Source organism: Crinia signifera, chromosome 8 (genome assembly GCF_055691185.1).
Source record: "Crinia signifera chromosome 8, ASM5569118v1, whole genome shotgun sequence".
Lineage (NCBI taxonomy): Eukaryota > Metazoa > Chordata > Amphibia > Anura > Myobatrachidae > Crinia > Crinia signifera.
Genome location: NC_139224.1, coordinates 82588923 through 82606515, shown reverse-complemented (window position 1 = coordinate 82606515; position 17593 = coordinate 82588923). Strand labels below are relative to the sequence as shown.

Sequence of the window (17593 nt, the reverse complement as noted above, 5' to 3'; positions counted from 1 at the left end):
GAGTGAACTAGAATAAGGCCCTAAGTGTGTAAGTGGCATTACAAGGTGCATTATGTGTGTAAGCGGCACTGCAGTGGGCATGATGTGTAGAAGTGACACACTGCTGTGTGTATATCATTACCCACACCTGTTATCAGTACCACCCAAAAAAATGCTACTTTCACAATTTACTATGCAAAACCTTGCCTCACCATCAGGCCCTTTGTGGTGAACCGGTAATGCTCTCCTTGTAATCACTATGAATTACTATACATTAGAAAGAAATGGAAGAGACAGACATAGTGTTAACATAATGTTTATTATACTATTCTTAGGCTATACAGTTTGTAACCATTATTAAGAACTGTAACTCTGGAATTAAGAATGTCTGAGAATAATAATATAAATGTATTATAATAATTTTAAGAACAAAAATAAAGTCAATGTTGATGAATTTCTAAAGTCAGCAAACATACAGCGATAACCATAGCCTTACTAAGGGAACACAGTGAATGGATAGATTTGAATTTGCTGCAAAGAAAGTTGCATATAACTATTAATTAATTGTTAGTTAATAAACAAAAACTATTACAGTATCAGGACATCTCTATTTGGTCTGAGATACATTTAAAGGTTGCTGATCACACATCACTCTTTAAAATGTCCATCACATATCATGTCACTGATCAATTAAACAAAAATAAGCCATCAGTATAAACATGTCCTTTTCATCTGCTTGTTTAAAAATATGACTATAATTTTTTTTTTTCCTACTGTACGTTCAGGTATCTGCACTGTGCACTTTTAATAACAGTTAATTGTTAAACCAACAGACATCAAAAAGTGATATTAATGGGGCCTACACACAGGGTGATTTTAGTGCATTTTCTAAGCGATCTGACGAGTTTGCTTAGAAAATGCGCCTATATCAATTTGTAAGAAATATCTCCCCATATGTAGGCCCCTTTAGATTTACAAGTGTGCATCACCTTGTTACATTGTATGTCTCTTGTAATACATGAAATTAAATTTTGGAGGTTTAGTGTAACATGATACTAATATCATAAGTGTGCTTATTGTTTTCCAACACAACATGCGAGGTTGTCTGTAAATAATCGCTGATTCAAACGTAACCACAAAAATCGCTTAAAATGCTGCGATTTTGATAAGTTGCCGCTCACTAGGTCATTCCCTGTATCCCCATTTAGTATACTTTTATACTAGTATTCCAATAAGATTTCATTCCTTGTGATTGATACAGTACGCATGGACTATAAACGCAATTACCATATTCACATTTGAATCTATATTTCCTCTGCACTCGACTGAATGGAAGTTTTTTGTTGTTGTTTTATTGGGTGTTATCTGCAACAATAAACCACATTTAAACAAGCATTTAAAATGAGTGTACCGCTTTGCTCGCCATGCTTCAGAAAAAGGTTCCTCATTCTGCTATCGCTGCACTCAGCAAAGGTTACTATTCGCAATCAAGGCCCATGTGGATGGTAAAGGATACAAAAACAAACATTTTGTGATCATTGTCCTGTTGGCCTGTTGTATCTATTGATCTCGAGTATCGTCAACCTTTTGCATTTTGACCTATTGACCAAGTCGCCGATTTTTGTACTTGTCTACAGAAAGTATGTTGACCATATGGGGTTGACCTACCAACTGAATATTGTGCCTGCCAAATCCTGCCTGCTGCTTTGTTAGGACAAAGGGCCTGATTCAGGCCTGAATGCACTGCTGTGAATTCGCAGCGGCCAGCATTCAGTTAAGCCACCTAGAGTGAAATCCTACCTTGCCAATTAATGTTCACGCTGTGCAAATGTATGTGTACAGCTACACATCCATTTGCAGCCATGCGAAAATGTACAAAACCCATCGTGATACCCATTAATGATTTTTAAACTGGGTACAACTCATTGCAGGCGCCGCGTAGCCCAGGACTTACTCAGCCGCAGCTACTAAGATTTATTTTGGAAATAGGTATAAAGGAAGGTGTTTTCGTGAGATGTACATCATAATACCATTTTTATAATTTTGATGTGTTTTATTTTAGGACATGCTGTACTCAGCAATATTTATGATAAAGTTAATTTCTTTTGTCATTGAATGCAACTTTGTTGTCAGTAGTAAGCTAATGATTATCTGTGTAAAACCTGTGACCAAACTGGAGCACACAATCTGATGGTTGCCATGTTGTAATACAGGTACTCCTTATTAGAAATGTTAGTTTTTTCACATGAAGTTTTTCTTAATGTGATCACATTGTGACCGAAAATATTTCACAGAACTTGTTAATTAAACTCTATGACATCTTTAGGAATGACGAAGTTCATAGCAATGATACAGTATGTAAATGAATGAAACATTCTAGAAAGTCATGGAGAAAAGACATTCTATACTAGATGTTACACATCAATATAACAGAATGCTATTTTATTATGTCCATGCTGGGATATGTAGATACATACATACTGTACATGATTCTAAAATGGTCTCTTCAGTCACTGAGCCTAATCATTACAATAAAATGTAAATCTATAAGGGAAGCCTGTTTACTTTGGTTAACATAACCATAAGCATGCTTCAGACCACCTTCTGGTACTCCAGTGAGCAAAACAAATATTAAAAAAATCCTAATAATATGAAGGTATGCTATTGGGATAGGTTTCTATTTTACGTCTATTCGATATCTCCTTCTCCATCATCGCATGCTATGCCCTGGGTTTCTTTCTCAGGCAAAAGCCCATATTCATTAAAAAAGGACTCCACGTCCCCAGCAAAGAACTCCTCATTTAAATTTTCTGTAACATTGATGAAATTGCTAATGAGTTCACCCGCCTTATAGACCAATATGGTTGGGAGAACTTCCCTGGAGAACCGTTCCCCTGCTCCTGTGTCTGCTGACTTAATTTTGCAGAACTTGACTGTTGGATACTCTAACGCAAGACAAGTTAAACAATTATTTAGTGCCTCGCAAGCCTTGATCTCATCAGCAAAAATATGAACAATAACTGTAGTGCTCTTTCCTTCTTTTTCTATTGCTTCTAAAAATTCATCCCCACTTTTGAGCTCACGTAGGTACCCATATTTAGGACCAAAACTCAACCTCTGGTGCATGTCCTGCATACACTGTTTACGGTATTTTTGCAGGCAATTCTCATCCTCTTTGTCATGGATTAGTTCATATTCTTGCATGCTCATCTGTAAGGACAAAACAGATCTATCAGCTGCATTCCAAATTTTGTTTAAATATATAAGGCATTCATAATGTCATTTGGGAGATGATAATAAACACCAACATTGCAGTCTCTCAGATACTTGCATTCTTTAACCTCTACAGGGATACTGGGCCTTATTCAGATCTGATCGCAGGACAAATTTGTTCTAAAAATGGGACCGCCCCCCTTGCTGGCTTCGGCAAGTGTGTATACACTAGCCGATGCTGGCACCTCACCAGGTACCCAAAGCTACCGATATTGCTGGAGATGGAGTAGTGTGAAGGGGCGTTAGGAATTCTTCTCCAATTAGAGAGGAAGACTGTGTGTGTGTGTTTATGTCTGAAGATTTCTCCCTTTGTATATCTCCCTAATCACCACAAGCATATAATATATGCTCTGTATCCATTTCATTTACATGGGTACACCCACATCTTTAACTTACCTTTTACCATAATGGAATTTTGAATAATACATTATTCACACAATTGTATTACTTGGTAGTAACTCTGGAAACAGCCAAATCTCTTGTCTTTGTATTTGTAAAAAATGCCCCAAACCTCAATAAACTGTAACTTGCCATTGAAATGCTGTTACCTTACGAGTAAATTTTTCTCTTGTATCCTTTTCCTCTTTGCTTATTGATTTGTACGGAGAAGACATTTGCCGGAAGATTTCCTTTTTGCTGGCAGCTTGTACTTCTTGGTCTTCACTTACGAGCTTGAACTTTCTCCAGTCATGTATGACACCTTTAGGACCTGTGTATATATAAGCAATGTCAAATACAGCAACAAATAATAAATATCTTAACCACACTTATGTTAAAATTAGATTGATTAAAATACAGATTAAATATTTAAAAATTCTCTGTGCTGTAATAATGTTATAAGAAAAGACTGATATTGTATTGAATAAATGTAAATAGATATTTAATTTAAAAAAATCAGTTTCTTTAACAAGAAATAATGAAGAGTATTTACATCCTAAATGTATCAATATGACGTCATATACACATACATTTAATATTTTTTATAAAAGAGGCGGATCATTAAAAAAAAATGTTCTGCACGGCTGGCCAAAACAGTCCTCAAGATCTACCAACGGTCCACGTTATCCAAATCACCCAGCTGGTCCACAACTGTAGTCATTACTAACTGTCACATTTTAAAACATGCCGCATTCATTCCTACTATAGATCCACAGGTTGCCTGAACAACAAACTGTTGGTAGATCATGAGGACAGGTTTGGCTATCCCTGATGTACAGTATAACATTTCCCAAAAATAGAGAAATACCTACAGAAATTACCAATAACCACACCCTACTATCACATCTACCCCAGCGCTTATTATAATGTTTCCATATTTCACCCATTATACTGTTACTACTACTACTACTACTGCTGCTACTACTACTGTATTGATGATAATTACAGTAAATCAGATTGATATTACATACTTGTATCTGTTTACAGAATAGTGAGGGGCCAAATGGCTGGTCTTTATTTCCATGGTAAATGTTTTTCTCCAATGTGATTTAAGTGTTTCCCAGCTTATGTGGCCTTGCAGCACCCCACAAAACAGGAGCCTCTTATTTGTGTGCCATTATCAACCCCTCTTAGGTCAGTTAAATATTTCAACACACAAAGCAAAATAGATGGTGGAAAACTGCACTACTCCAATAGCAATGAAAAAATAATCTGTGTCTATAAATAGTCTTCCTTTTATGTATTTTGTATAACCTCATACACAACCCTTTTTATTTAGAACAGATATGTTCTCATACATCTAGCTTCAATACACCATGCAGTGCAAGATGCCTGCCATGAGTGGTCAACAGATCCCATAAAATTCTGCAAGAGTAGGGCATAATTGTTTTTGCCAATATTCGGGTGATCAACTGTTTTATTGTGTAGTTCAGTACATCGGCATGAATGTTTTGACCAAACACCAATTAAATGGCCAATAAGCACCCAAAAAGGCTAGACTTTGACCATCTGGTTGGTTACTCTTTACAAAAGACATTGGCCAAAAGGTCTCAATATTGTGCATTCTTCATAATCTGGCCATATTACATATGGTTTATTGTGAGAACCTCATCCTCCTTGTAGGCAGACATATTCAAATTCAGTGTGGTGTGATAGACAATCACAAACTTAAGAAACTAAAAATCGATATATGTGTAGCGCAGATAACGGGACCTTACAGTGGCAGAAGAATCAGACTGTTTGTCAGTTTGATTATAGGTGAAATAAAAAAAAACAATGTATAATCATCTAAAAGGAAATTCAGTTGGTGTATGAGAATTGCAATACCTTGTGTATTTTGTTTTTTTACCTGTGTGTGTAGCTGATCCATCAAAATCAGTTTCCTCTTCAACGCTGTGAGTATCGATGTCTTCCATGGCTGTGTGTTCTATCTGTAGAATAAGCAAATATCAGCTTTATCAAACACTGGACTGAGAACAGATATTTATTATTTATTTATTAGCAGTTTCTTATATAGCGCACACAGATTCCGCAGCGCTTTACAGAGAATATTTGAACATTCACATCAGTCCCTGCCCCAGTGGAGCTTACAATCTATATTCCCTACCACAAGTACATGCACACAAACATTCTAGGGTTAATTTTTTGTGAGCCAATTAACCTACCAGTATATTTTTGGATTGTGGGAGGAAACCGGAGTGCCCGGAGGAACCCACGCAAGTACGGGGAGAATATACAAACTCCGCACAGTTAGAGCCATGGTGGGAATCAAATTCATGACCTCAGCGCTGTGGGGCAGTAATGCTAACCATTACACCATCCGTACTGCCCATATATATCTTGATTATGCATTTTTAATACATTGTTGTATATTTTATTATTCAGATTTTTTAGTGTTACACAGGGCTATACAGGCAGAAAGAATGTTTCTAAGAATTATTCTAAAAAGTCACTCCCTGTGGAACCTTACACCGACCCTGCCTACTACACAAACACAATCGTTTCTGCATCGCAGACAGACAATGTCTTCGCTGATATTTAATAGGTAGACACCAAAATATCTTATAAAATGGTCGATATGAGTTTTGGGGAATTTTTTTCATTTTTTAAACTTCGTCATACTTTACCATCCACTTGGACTGTTATTGGGAATGGTAAATTGTGCTGTGTGCTGTGTTAGGGGTGTGAAGCGAGTTTCCACAGTAATTGGTGGTCCATGTGCTCAGGAGCCGACACTGACACCAAAAAAACTTGACAAACTGATGTTGACCATTTCATGTGTCAATCTTTTCCATATTGACTTTTGCTTGTGATATGCTTTTGTCAATGTCACCCTTGTTGAGCTGCATTGTAAAAATTAAGCAGCCAACATTTACTCTGCACAGAAACAAAATAACTCACCCAAATGTAACTCTGCACATGCTTTTGCAAACCAACCTGAAAGTTCTACCATTTCAATCTCAAATGTATTTGTAGGATCAGATCCCTCATCCACTCACTGGTTAGCTCCAGACAGGACGACTGTGTCCACCTCCTATTGTGCCTCCCTGACCCCCTCCTCTTTCAATTCCATGCTGTAGAACTCTTGTAGTGCCATATAAATTAAAGATAATAATAAGTCTCACTGTGATGTAAAAATAATGTGGAACCTCTGAGTTTTTATAGTAAATACATTGGTGGGTAATTATGATACAGGGTACATATGGTACAGGGTGGGCAGTTATTTTGGCAGGGGGGACTAATAAACAATTCCAGTAAATATTTACGGGACGCACACAAAATTCATATTATGCCACACGGTATGAGCTCAAATTCTATATATAGAAAAACAGGTCTTACTTATTTTGTAGGGAGCAGCCAGCCCATAGCGCAGAAACTTTCTCTGTCTATCTTCGCAGCGAGCCACCAAGCCCGAAGCGTGGCGAGCGCAGCGAGCCCCGCGAGGGTACGCGGACAGCTGTGAAGCCCGCGAGGGGACGCGGATACCTGTGAAGGTATCCGCGTCCCCTCGCGGGGCTCGCTGCGCTCGCCACGCTTCGGGCTCGGTGGCTTGCTGCGCTCGCCACACTTTCTATTCTCAACTCCACGCCGACGTGGATAGTGGGGGTATGAAAAGGTCGTAGGACGCGTACCGCCGCCCCTCGCGGGCTCGCTGCGCTCGCCACGCTTTGGGTTGACGTTGATCGTGGGGTGGCGTTAACAATTCGGGTGGCCATTATTCACTTCAGGGTGCCTATTTGGCCTCTGTGGCCCATTTAACATTGTTTCCTATGGAAAAATTGGGTCAATTGAGGCATTGAACAGGAAAATCGGGTCAATTGAGACATTTAACATTGTTCCCTATGGGAAATCTCGGGCATCTCGTCTGTCGCATCGCACCTGATTTTTTAGTGCATTCAATGCCCGAGATGGGCGCCCTTCTAAGTAAAGAGTACCAAAAAAAAACCTGATGAAGTCTTTCTAAAGACGAAACGCGTTGGATTGTTACCGTCTTCAAAAGAACTGATACACCACACGTTTTTTTATAAACGTTTTAATAAAATATGTCAATTTTTCAAGAAACGTTTTGATCATTTGTATATCTGATATATCTAATATACTGCACTTAAGGTGGTGGAAACCTCTGGCGCTCTCTATCCATTCTACTATCCATACCCATTTGTCTCCCACTAACAGGGGGGTCTTTTTAGAGCAGCAGCCTTCTGTGTGGCGCGACTAGAGTCACTCCTAGTTGTGTATATATATATATATATATATATATATATATATATATATATATATATATAAATATCCTATCTATTTTATCAAAAGCATTCATAATGTAAATGTGAAAAGCATAAAACAATAAATTAAAATATAGAGTAATCACATGAATAGAGACAAGTGACTTTGGTGGTAAACCTTAAATGCAAAGTAATTTGAAACAAATCTGGATCACTTAGGTAAATAACTAATTAATGTTAAATACTGTGTGTGAGTGATTTGGGTGACATGCATGCGCAGATGTATTTATGTATAGCCGAGAGGTAAGAAGTTAATGTGATTGGATTAAGATAAACAAGTCAGGCTGAAATGACGAACAATGCCTCCATATTAGCTACAAATAACTGCAGTTGATAAGAGGTTATTGGCTTAGTTGTTCTATCCGATTTGAAAGAATTACTTCATAGTAAGGATCCATGTGAAGCAGTGGAAAATCTATATGAATGAAAATGAAAGCTCTTGGTCTGCAGATGTGCACACTTAATTGACATTGGAATTGGTTACTTTCATTTACATTTACTGTATATACTCGAGTATAAGCCAAGTTTTTCAGCCCTTTTTATTTGCTGAAAAACCCCAACTCGGCTAATACTCGAGTCAGTGGCTTTAATACTGTAGCCGTGGCTTAGGGAAGATGGCCGTAGCTACAGAAACATGGCCGCCGGCCTCCTGCATTGAGGACATGTATGGTGCAGGAGGCCTGGCCATTACAGAACGGAGCAGGGTATCGGCGCCGCAAAAGGAATTCAGCGGCTCCCCCCGTGGAGCCGTTCAGCGGCACCCTCTACCTCCCTTGAGCACTGCGAGCAGGGCAGCGGTGATTAGGGCAGCGGCGGACACACCAGAAGGACAATGGCGGCTGTGCACCCTCCTCCCCCGCCTCTCTGTGGAGCCAGACAGCGCGGCAGCTGCAACCCCCCAGTACAGGGGATGGAGGTCAGTCACACTTTAAGTGAGGCTAAAAGGCTTGTGGCCTTTTACACCAGTGTCCCTACTGGCATTAATGCCAGGTGGTTGCTGTCATGTAATGTGGGTTTGGAGACTAGTGCTTGGAGATCAGATCATCTCTTAGTGCCGGCTATTTCATTGGTGAGAATGGGCCCCGGGTTGCTGTGACCCGGGTCACCCATTTACACTGCACCGTGAGCTGGATTGAACAATGCCTGTGGTGTCCGATGCAGGGGGAGAAACCTATGGTGTCCCATGCAGGGGGGGAAACCTGTGGTGTCCCATGCAGGGGGAGAAGCCTGAGGTGTCCTGTTATTATGTAGGGGGAGCAGCCTGTGGTGTCCTTGTATAATATAGGGGAAGCAGCCTGTGGTGTCCTTGTATTATGTAGGGGGAGTGCCTTTGGTGTCCATGTATTATTATACAGTGGACTTTACCAGTAGCTGCTGCATTTCCCACCCTCGGCTTATACTCAGGTCACTAAGTTTTCCCAGTTTTTTCGGTAAAATTAGGTGCCTCGGCTTATATTCGGATCGACTTATACTCGAGTATATACGGTATGTGGAAAAATGTCCACCGGCCAATCACAATGCATGACCATTGAGCTCTTGGAAAATGTGGGAGTTGATCAACTCTGCTGTGCACCTGCCAGGTGACCTGGAACATGTGACCTGCCAACTGGACTGGCCTGAAAAGGATCCTATGTAGTGCCGGCTCCTAAGGGGGTTGTAGTGGGGTAAAATATTGCACTAAGCAAATATTTTAAATCTGGCACATAAGCTAATTAGTTATTTAATGTCATGTTCCTCAAGTCATAATGTAAGTATTATTTCATCTTAATTGTAAAAATTACCCATCTGGCAATCTTCCTCCTGATGAAACCGCAGGATGCCCCCATAGCAGAGAAACGCATTGAGAATTGGGGTGTACTTTTTTCCCTCATTTTATAGAGCACCTGGCTGTACTCCACTATCACACTGCTCCCAGCGAATGCTTCACAGCGGGACCCGGAAGTGGAGTGCTACAGTGTTGTAGCGACAAGGGACTACAACTGGTGTACCTGCACTTATCCCACGCAAGCAGACCACAGACACCTCTTCAGGTGCAGTGGTGTTTTGACCACCAACCCATACCTTACCTTCATCCTTTTATCCTGTCTACCGCACATTATATAAAATAAACTCCACGCCGATGTGGATAGTGGGGGTATGAAAAGGTCGGAGGACGCATTCCGCTGCGCTCGCCACGCTTCGGGGTGGCGTGGATAGTGGGGGTGCCTAAAACCTCATTGTATGTCATACAATGATATTATTGTATAGATAATGTAATGGCATCGTACACCCTATAAAATCCCATGCGTTTTTGCGGGAGGTGCGATGCGATGCAATCCCCCGGGGCTAAGAGATCAGTGAGCAAATTACATAGGAAAATCGCATTGCATCGCACGGCCCTTAAATGGCCGATGCAATGCGATTTTCCTACGCAGAATAGCCCACTAAGCAAATTGCTTAGTGGGCGCCCATCTACTACATAAGTACCATATATATATATTCTTCGTATAGCTGGCACTCACATATCGCTGTGGTCAAAATAGCTGGGGTGCCATTCCATAGAGGGCCAAATGGTAGGTCCAATAGTCATATACAGATTGTGTTGGAGACACTCACCAGTCTTTTAGCAGAGTCACATATAGGTTTAATCAGGCACGATGACCCTCTGTGATTGCCATGCTGCCTGATTAAACCTATATGTGACTCTGCTAAAAGACTGGTGAGTGTCTCCAACACAATCTGTATATATATATATATATATATATAATGACAAGGTGTGATTATGGAAGAACTGCAGAGCATCTCATATATTTGGCTACATCTGTCACTCAAAGTTTGTCTGAAGCTGTAACGCTGGGTGGAGCCTCTGACTCACACGACAGAGAACCAGCCCAGTGAGCCCACAGACAGTGCCAGACACCCTCTGCCTCTCTGTTACACAGCAAAGACACAGCTACTCACCAGACACACCAGGTGAGCGCCCCACACCTCCATACCTCCCAACATGACCCTCTCCAGGAGGGACAGAATGCTCTGTTTGTGGACTTCCATCTTAATTTATGATTGTCATCACCTGTTTTAAACAGGGTAATTGATAAGAAAGGTGTTTAAGCACAGGTGATGGTAATCCATATATTAAGAAGAAAGTCCAGAAACAGAGCAATGTGTCCCTCCCCCCCCCCCCCCCCATTCACGGCAACCCCACGATTAAATGGCACATGCAAAACACTGACATGGCTATGGTCGACAATGAAAAAGGTTGACATGAGTTTTTGAAGATTTATTTTTCACTTTTTCAATGTTTTCATATTCATTCTCATGTGTCGACATGGACACCAATGACATGCCACACTTATGTCAACATTTACATGTGTTGACCTTTCTGTGTTGATTTTTTCTTGTGGCGATTCGCGGCACCCCCCGGCGACCCCCCTTCCGCGATTCACAGCACACCCCCCCAATTCGCGGCGACTCCCGCGATTTGCGGCCCCACCCCGTGACACACCCCCTCCTGCGATTCGTGGCACCCCGCGACCCCCCCTCCCACGATTTGTGCCAACCCCCCAGCCTCCCCCTTCCTCGCGGTACCCCCCACCCCCCGCGACCCCCCCTACCGCGATTCCCCCCCCCCTGTCATTGCGGCAACCCCCCGCCCCTGCGACCCACCCTCCCACGATTCACTGCAACCCCCCGCGTCCCCCCCTCCCACGATTTGCAGCACCTACATCCCCCCCCCCGCGACCCCCCCTCCCGCAATTCACGGCATCCACCCACGACCCCTCCTCCCGTGATTCGCGGACACACCTCACCTCCTCCCTCCCCCCCCCCCCGCTCGCGATTCACGGCAACCCCACGATTAAATGGCACATGCAAAACACTGACACGGCTATGGTCGACAATGAAAAAGGTTGACATGAGTTTTTGAAGATTTATTTTTCTTTTTTGAATGTTTTCATATTCAGTCTCATGTGTCGACATGGACACCAATGAAGTGTCACACTTATGTCAACATTTACATGTGTTGACCTTTCTGTGTTGATTTTTTTTGTAGCAATTTTTTTACAGTGACAACTATGTGCAAATCAACCTACACATCATCAACCAATTCTTTGTATAATATATAACACCTGTTCTGTTTTACTGCAGGTGTTTTAAGTCAGATCTTTTACTGCTACTATTACTGTTTATGTAAATGCATTCTGAATGACAGCAACATCCTACCATCCTTCTACAAGAATATAGAACCAACTAGGTGATTTATCGCGCCCTGTGCCCCCCCCCCTCCCACAATTCACGGACCCCCCGCGCACCCCCCCCCCCCCACAATTCACGCCCCCTCCCACGATTCACGTCACCCCCCGCAAACCCCCCCTCCCGCAATTCGCAACCCCCCCCTCCCGCAATTCACGCCCCGTCCCACGCTTTGCGGACCCCCGCCCTCTCCCGCGATTCGCGGACACCTGCGCCCCCTCCCTCCCTTGATTCACGGCACCCCCCACGCCCCTCCCACAATTGACGGCACCCCTAAGCCCCTCTTTAGTCCCCCGAATACTCACACACCCCTATCACTACCCAGCTTCCTGCTCTCCTGAACCGTAACTTCCACCACTGGGGAGTCGCTGACGCTGTGTTGCCCACATGCCCCTATCATGCCTCATAGCCCAGCCTCCTGCTCTCATGTACCCTAACTCCCACCCAGTAGGAGGAGACACTGACTCAGGGCCACCATCCTGTACTCCTGTACTGCCACACTGGACCCTCACCCACTGGCAGAAACTGCACAGTATCTCCCACTCTCCTCTTTAGTCCCCCTTATGTCCACACACCCCTATCACTACCCAGCCTCCTGTTTTCCTGTGTCGTGACCTCCGCCAGTGGGGAGCCGCTGACTCAAAAACACCCTACTATACTATTGCACACACACACCTAAACAACATGCACACACAGCCCCCCCCACACCCACAAATGTCACTGTACCATCCACACTATCAATGTACATCTTACTCTGTAACCGCTTTTTAATTAAACAAAACAATACACACCCACTTCCACATCATATGCTCTCTATTTAACACATTTCACCTATAACTCAAGTTGCAATACAGGCCATCTTTCATACAATTCTAACCATCTTTCTCATATACAAATGTTCACAAATTAAGGGGGCGCAGCCCCTTACGACGGTGTGAAGAGCGCCCGTAGGGCGCGATGAATCACCTAGTATGAATATATGAGTATAAGATGGTAGCAATACTGCAGGCTATATGACTACAAATATATCTTGACAAATATCTAATTTACATTTGCATGCCACTTCTACATCCAGAAAGTATGGGCAGCCATGGGCATCAGATTCACTTCAGATTCACTACAGTTCTTTTGGAGCAAATCTGGTGTCCTGGACAAAAGAGATTGGCAAATTTCTTTTAAATTGGAAAGGCGATACAGAAACTCTAGGGCAGGGGTGGGCAACTATTTTGGCTGGGGGGCCGCTTAACACTTCCAGTAAATGTTCAAGGGCCGCACTCAAACTATCTTGTATATACAAAACAAATCACAAAAAATGCTTTCATATTTTTATCAGGAATATTTGTAGTGAACATGTTACAAGACATACAGAATAATACATTTAAACAATGAACACACTCTTAGGCACGTAAAACCATAATTTATTGAAGCAAATAAATTATGGTCTTACCTGCCTAAGCAAAGTACTTTTGGATTGCAGTACATATTTCAGGTATATATATATATATATATATATATATATATACACACACACACAAACATATATATAGTACAGGTTTGTACCGAAGTTCTGCGGCGGCACTCACGGGACTTAATTCTTTAATAGAAAATGAAGACCATACCAATTATTGTTGGTATGGTCTGCATTTGTTTTTAAAGAATTAAGTCCTGTGAGTGCCGCTGCAGAACTTCAGTACAAACCTGTACTATACTTTATCTCAGGAAGGCACCGGGGTCATTGCCATTTGGTGTGGAGTTCCGAATCACACAATTATATATATATATATATATATATACACACAGTATATTATATATATGAATAAAGGATTTTTCAATAGGTTACATAAGGGCACCGGGGTTGGAGAACACCCACCCACACCGTGTTAGACACTGTGTGGGTGTATGTATGTATATATACATATACAGGGCTATTTTTCAGCAGGCTCCAGCACAGGAACTGAGGCCCTTATTCTAGTTCACTCTTTCTGACAAAATATTTCTTAGATGGACAAAACCATGTGAACTGCAGGTGAGGCAGGTGTTACCTGCCTCACCTGCAGTGCACATGGTTTTGTCCATCTAAGAAATATTTTGTCAGAAAGACTGAACTAGAATAAGGGCCTCAGTTCCTGTGCTGGAGCCTGCTGAAAAATAGCCCTGTATATGTATATATATATATATATATATATATATATATATATATACACACACACACACACACAGTGTTAATCATGTATGTATGTATATATATATTCATACATACACACATCTATACATTATAGATGTGTGTGTGTGCGTGTGTATGCATATATATATATACACACACACACACACACAGTGTTATACGTGTGTGTATATATAAAACTAATGCAGATAAAATCATAGCCTGCTCCTTACTTTGCTTTAATGTTATTTATCAGGGCCCTGTGGCGTCTGAGAGAGGGGGGAAGCCAGGAGAGAGGCGACAGGCGAGTAGACATGTGCCTGCCAAATTCGGACTGTGCCCACCCTGCACATCATTACTGTGATGTGGGAGGGGACGCGGTCACAAGGTGGCCCCACCATCCAATGGCGGCAAAGCGGGTGTCGCGTCACCGCGTCGCCTCCCACACTCCCAGTAATGCTGTGCGCGGCAGACACAGTCGAGCATTGACAGCAACATGCGGCGGAAATGCGCTGTCACTTCTGCAATTTATATGAAAAGCGTCTATTCATAGTCGGGCCGCTTGTCATAGCACAGGGGGTCAGTGCGGTGGGCCGGACCTAAGCGTCTCGCGGGCCGCATCCGGCCCGCGGGCCGCCTGTTGCCCACCTCTGCTCTAGGGGATACAGAATACAAAAATATTCACAAAACCAAGAAATTTCCAGTCCTACATACTGTGCATAAAGATAGTTGCTGCCACTCAATTAATTACAATTACTTGAATGCCATACTGGGATGGCAACTACAACTATGTAATATGACTGAGACGCAACTGCACCAATGACTATACATATCAGGAACAAGCAATAAATTCAAGACTAATACATTCAAGAATATAAGTCAATTAAAAAGCACTGTTGCATTTTGAAAAAAGATCCAATTAGAGGTGAATATGTCACTGGTATACCAAATGTGTATTAACAAAAGCCCCCCTTATAAGAAATAATTTATTAAGGAGTGCCCTGTCGATGCCTAAACAGAGAAGTGGCATTCTAAGTAAGGGATTCCACAGATGTGGATGTTGTAGAGGGTGTAGGGAGATACCAAACATATTTTATATGGCATTGAGTGCTCATGCTAATTTTTTTTTATATATAGGATGCACATCAAGACAACTGAAAGTACATCTTAGTTAACATATTGATAACATACTGTATGCAAGTGCTTGAATTCCCTTTTTAAAGTTATATATAGGGTGTGCGATGCCATTACATTAGCTGTACAATAATATGATTGTATGACATACAATGAGGTTTTAGGCACCCCCCCACTTTCCCGCCACCCGAAGCGTGGCGAGCGCAGCGGAATGCGTCCTCCGACCTTTTCATACCCCTACTATACACGTCGGCGTGGAGTTGGTTTTATATAGGGTAGTGAGCGCAGCAAGCCACCGAGCCCGAAGCGTGGCAAGCCCCGTGAGGGGCCGTGGATTACTTTACATGGTACTTATATGTTAGTTGGGCGCCCGTTACATAGTTTGCATAGTGGTGTATTGAGAATACCAATACACCACTATGCTGGCTACGTAAACTACGTAACTTATGCAAATGACGTAAGTTACGCAAATTACGTAACTGGAGCCCAGCGAATACATAAAGGATCATATGGGCACTATCCACGTCCTACCCCAAGTGTTCACGTGGGCGTGGAGTTAATTATAGAAAGTGTGGCGAGTGCAGCGAGGCGAGCGCAGTGAGCCACACGAGGGGATGCAGATACGCGTCCCCTCGTGGGGCTCGCTGCGCTAGCCACGCTTCCGGCTCCGTGGCTCGCTGCGCTCGCCGCACTTTATAAAATTAACTCCACGCCCACGTGGACACTGGGGGTAGGACGTGGATAGTGGCCATATGATTGTGTTAGTGGGTGTTGTGTGTGTGTGTTTAGTGTGGATATGATTGTGTTAATGGGTGTTGTGTGTGTAGTGTGCATTTTACTTACCATCCACGATGTCCCCGGCGCCTCCGGCATTTGGCTCCCCGAATCGCGGCAGCCATGACAGTTCTCCCCGGGTACGCTATTAGCGTAGTCACCACTGGGGGAGCAGGGAAACCATGTGATGCTCCCCCAGCGGTGACTATGCTAAAAGTGTACCCGGGGAGAACTGTCATGGCGGCCGCGATGCTGGGAGCCGAGTGCCGGAGGTGTCGGGGACATCGTGGATGGTAAGTATAATGCACACTACACACACACACAACACCCACTAACGCAATCACATTTTTTTAGCACTGCCTGTTTTGAGATATATTTTTTGTATATCATGGCTGTACACAGTGCCAGATTAAGGTCTAAATGGGCCTGGAGCTGAAAATTATCAAGGGCCTATTATGCGCAATAATAGGGGTTGTGGCCAGTACCTAATAATGTCAAGGGCGTAACCAGTGTTCTGGTTGAGTGGTCTGCTCATAGGTGTGCCTCTATTTGTGTAAATACTTTCAACTATATATATATATATATATATATATATATATATATATATATATACTGTACTATAGAGTCCAGAGGACTTTTTGGGATTGGCACCTACTTTTAGGATGTTTGTGTTTGAGTGCTGACTAAAGGTGGACATTATACTGTAATATATATGTATATATTACAAATTCCGACACTCACAGGATGCAGGGAGATATATTGCTGGGTGCCCTCCCAAGGTGCACCCACAGGATGCTGATGTCCTAAAATACTTGCGGGGTGAGACGGCATTCCAGTTATTCCAAAAAATACTGAAAGCCAAAACTTGGTAGACAACATTTCAGCACCTTTTACGTGGTCACCTAAATTTACCACACCATACTGTATAGCCCTTATACAAATCATGCAACACAATAGTAACCCCCTTATACTGTACTTGCCTCTTACACATTATGCCACATGGAATGAGCCAAAATTCACACCGACTGAGACAAAAATCACACTATGACACACGGATTGAGTCAAAATTCACGTTATGCCACACAGATTAAGGCAAAAATGCACATATTACCAAAAGGATTGAGCCAAAATGCACACTCTACCAAACAAATTGAGCCAAAATATGCTTCACAAACAGCAACGCGCCAAAGGCCCATTATGCCCATTACATATTAAGCCACACACCATAATGTCCATTATGTATTATACCAAACACCATAATGCCTATTAAAAAGTATGCTACTTAAGTGCTGCTTACCTACATGCTCATTGCCAGAGGTTC

The 17593-nt window shown here is 42.4% G+C and overlaps 1 protein-coding gene across 1 annotated transcript in view; it reads right to left on the bottom strand.

Annotated features, from left to right (window-relative positions):
- Positions 1 to 324: 324 nt before the first annotated feature.
- Positions 325 to 17593, bottom strand: part of PDC (phosducin) — a 40577-nt gene continuing 23308 nt past the window's right edge. The window contains exons 2-4 of the mRNA XM_083156749.1: positions 5540 to 5621; positions 3801 to 3961; positions 325 to 3189 (exon numbers count right to left, since the gene is read on the bottom strand). Coding sequence (XP_083012875.1) covers positions 2668 to 3189; positions 3801 to 3961; positions 5540 to 5606 — 750 coding nt within the window. The 5' untranslated portion in view covers positions 5607 to 5621 and the 3' untranslated portion in view covers positions 325 to 2667. The remainder of the gene's footprint in view (positions 3190 to 3800; positions 3962 to 5539; positions 5622 to 17593) is intronic.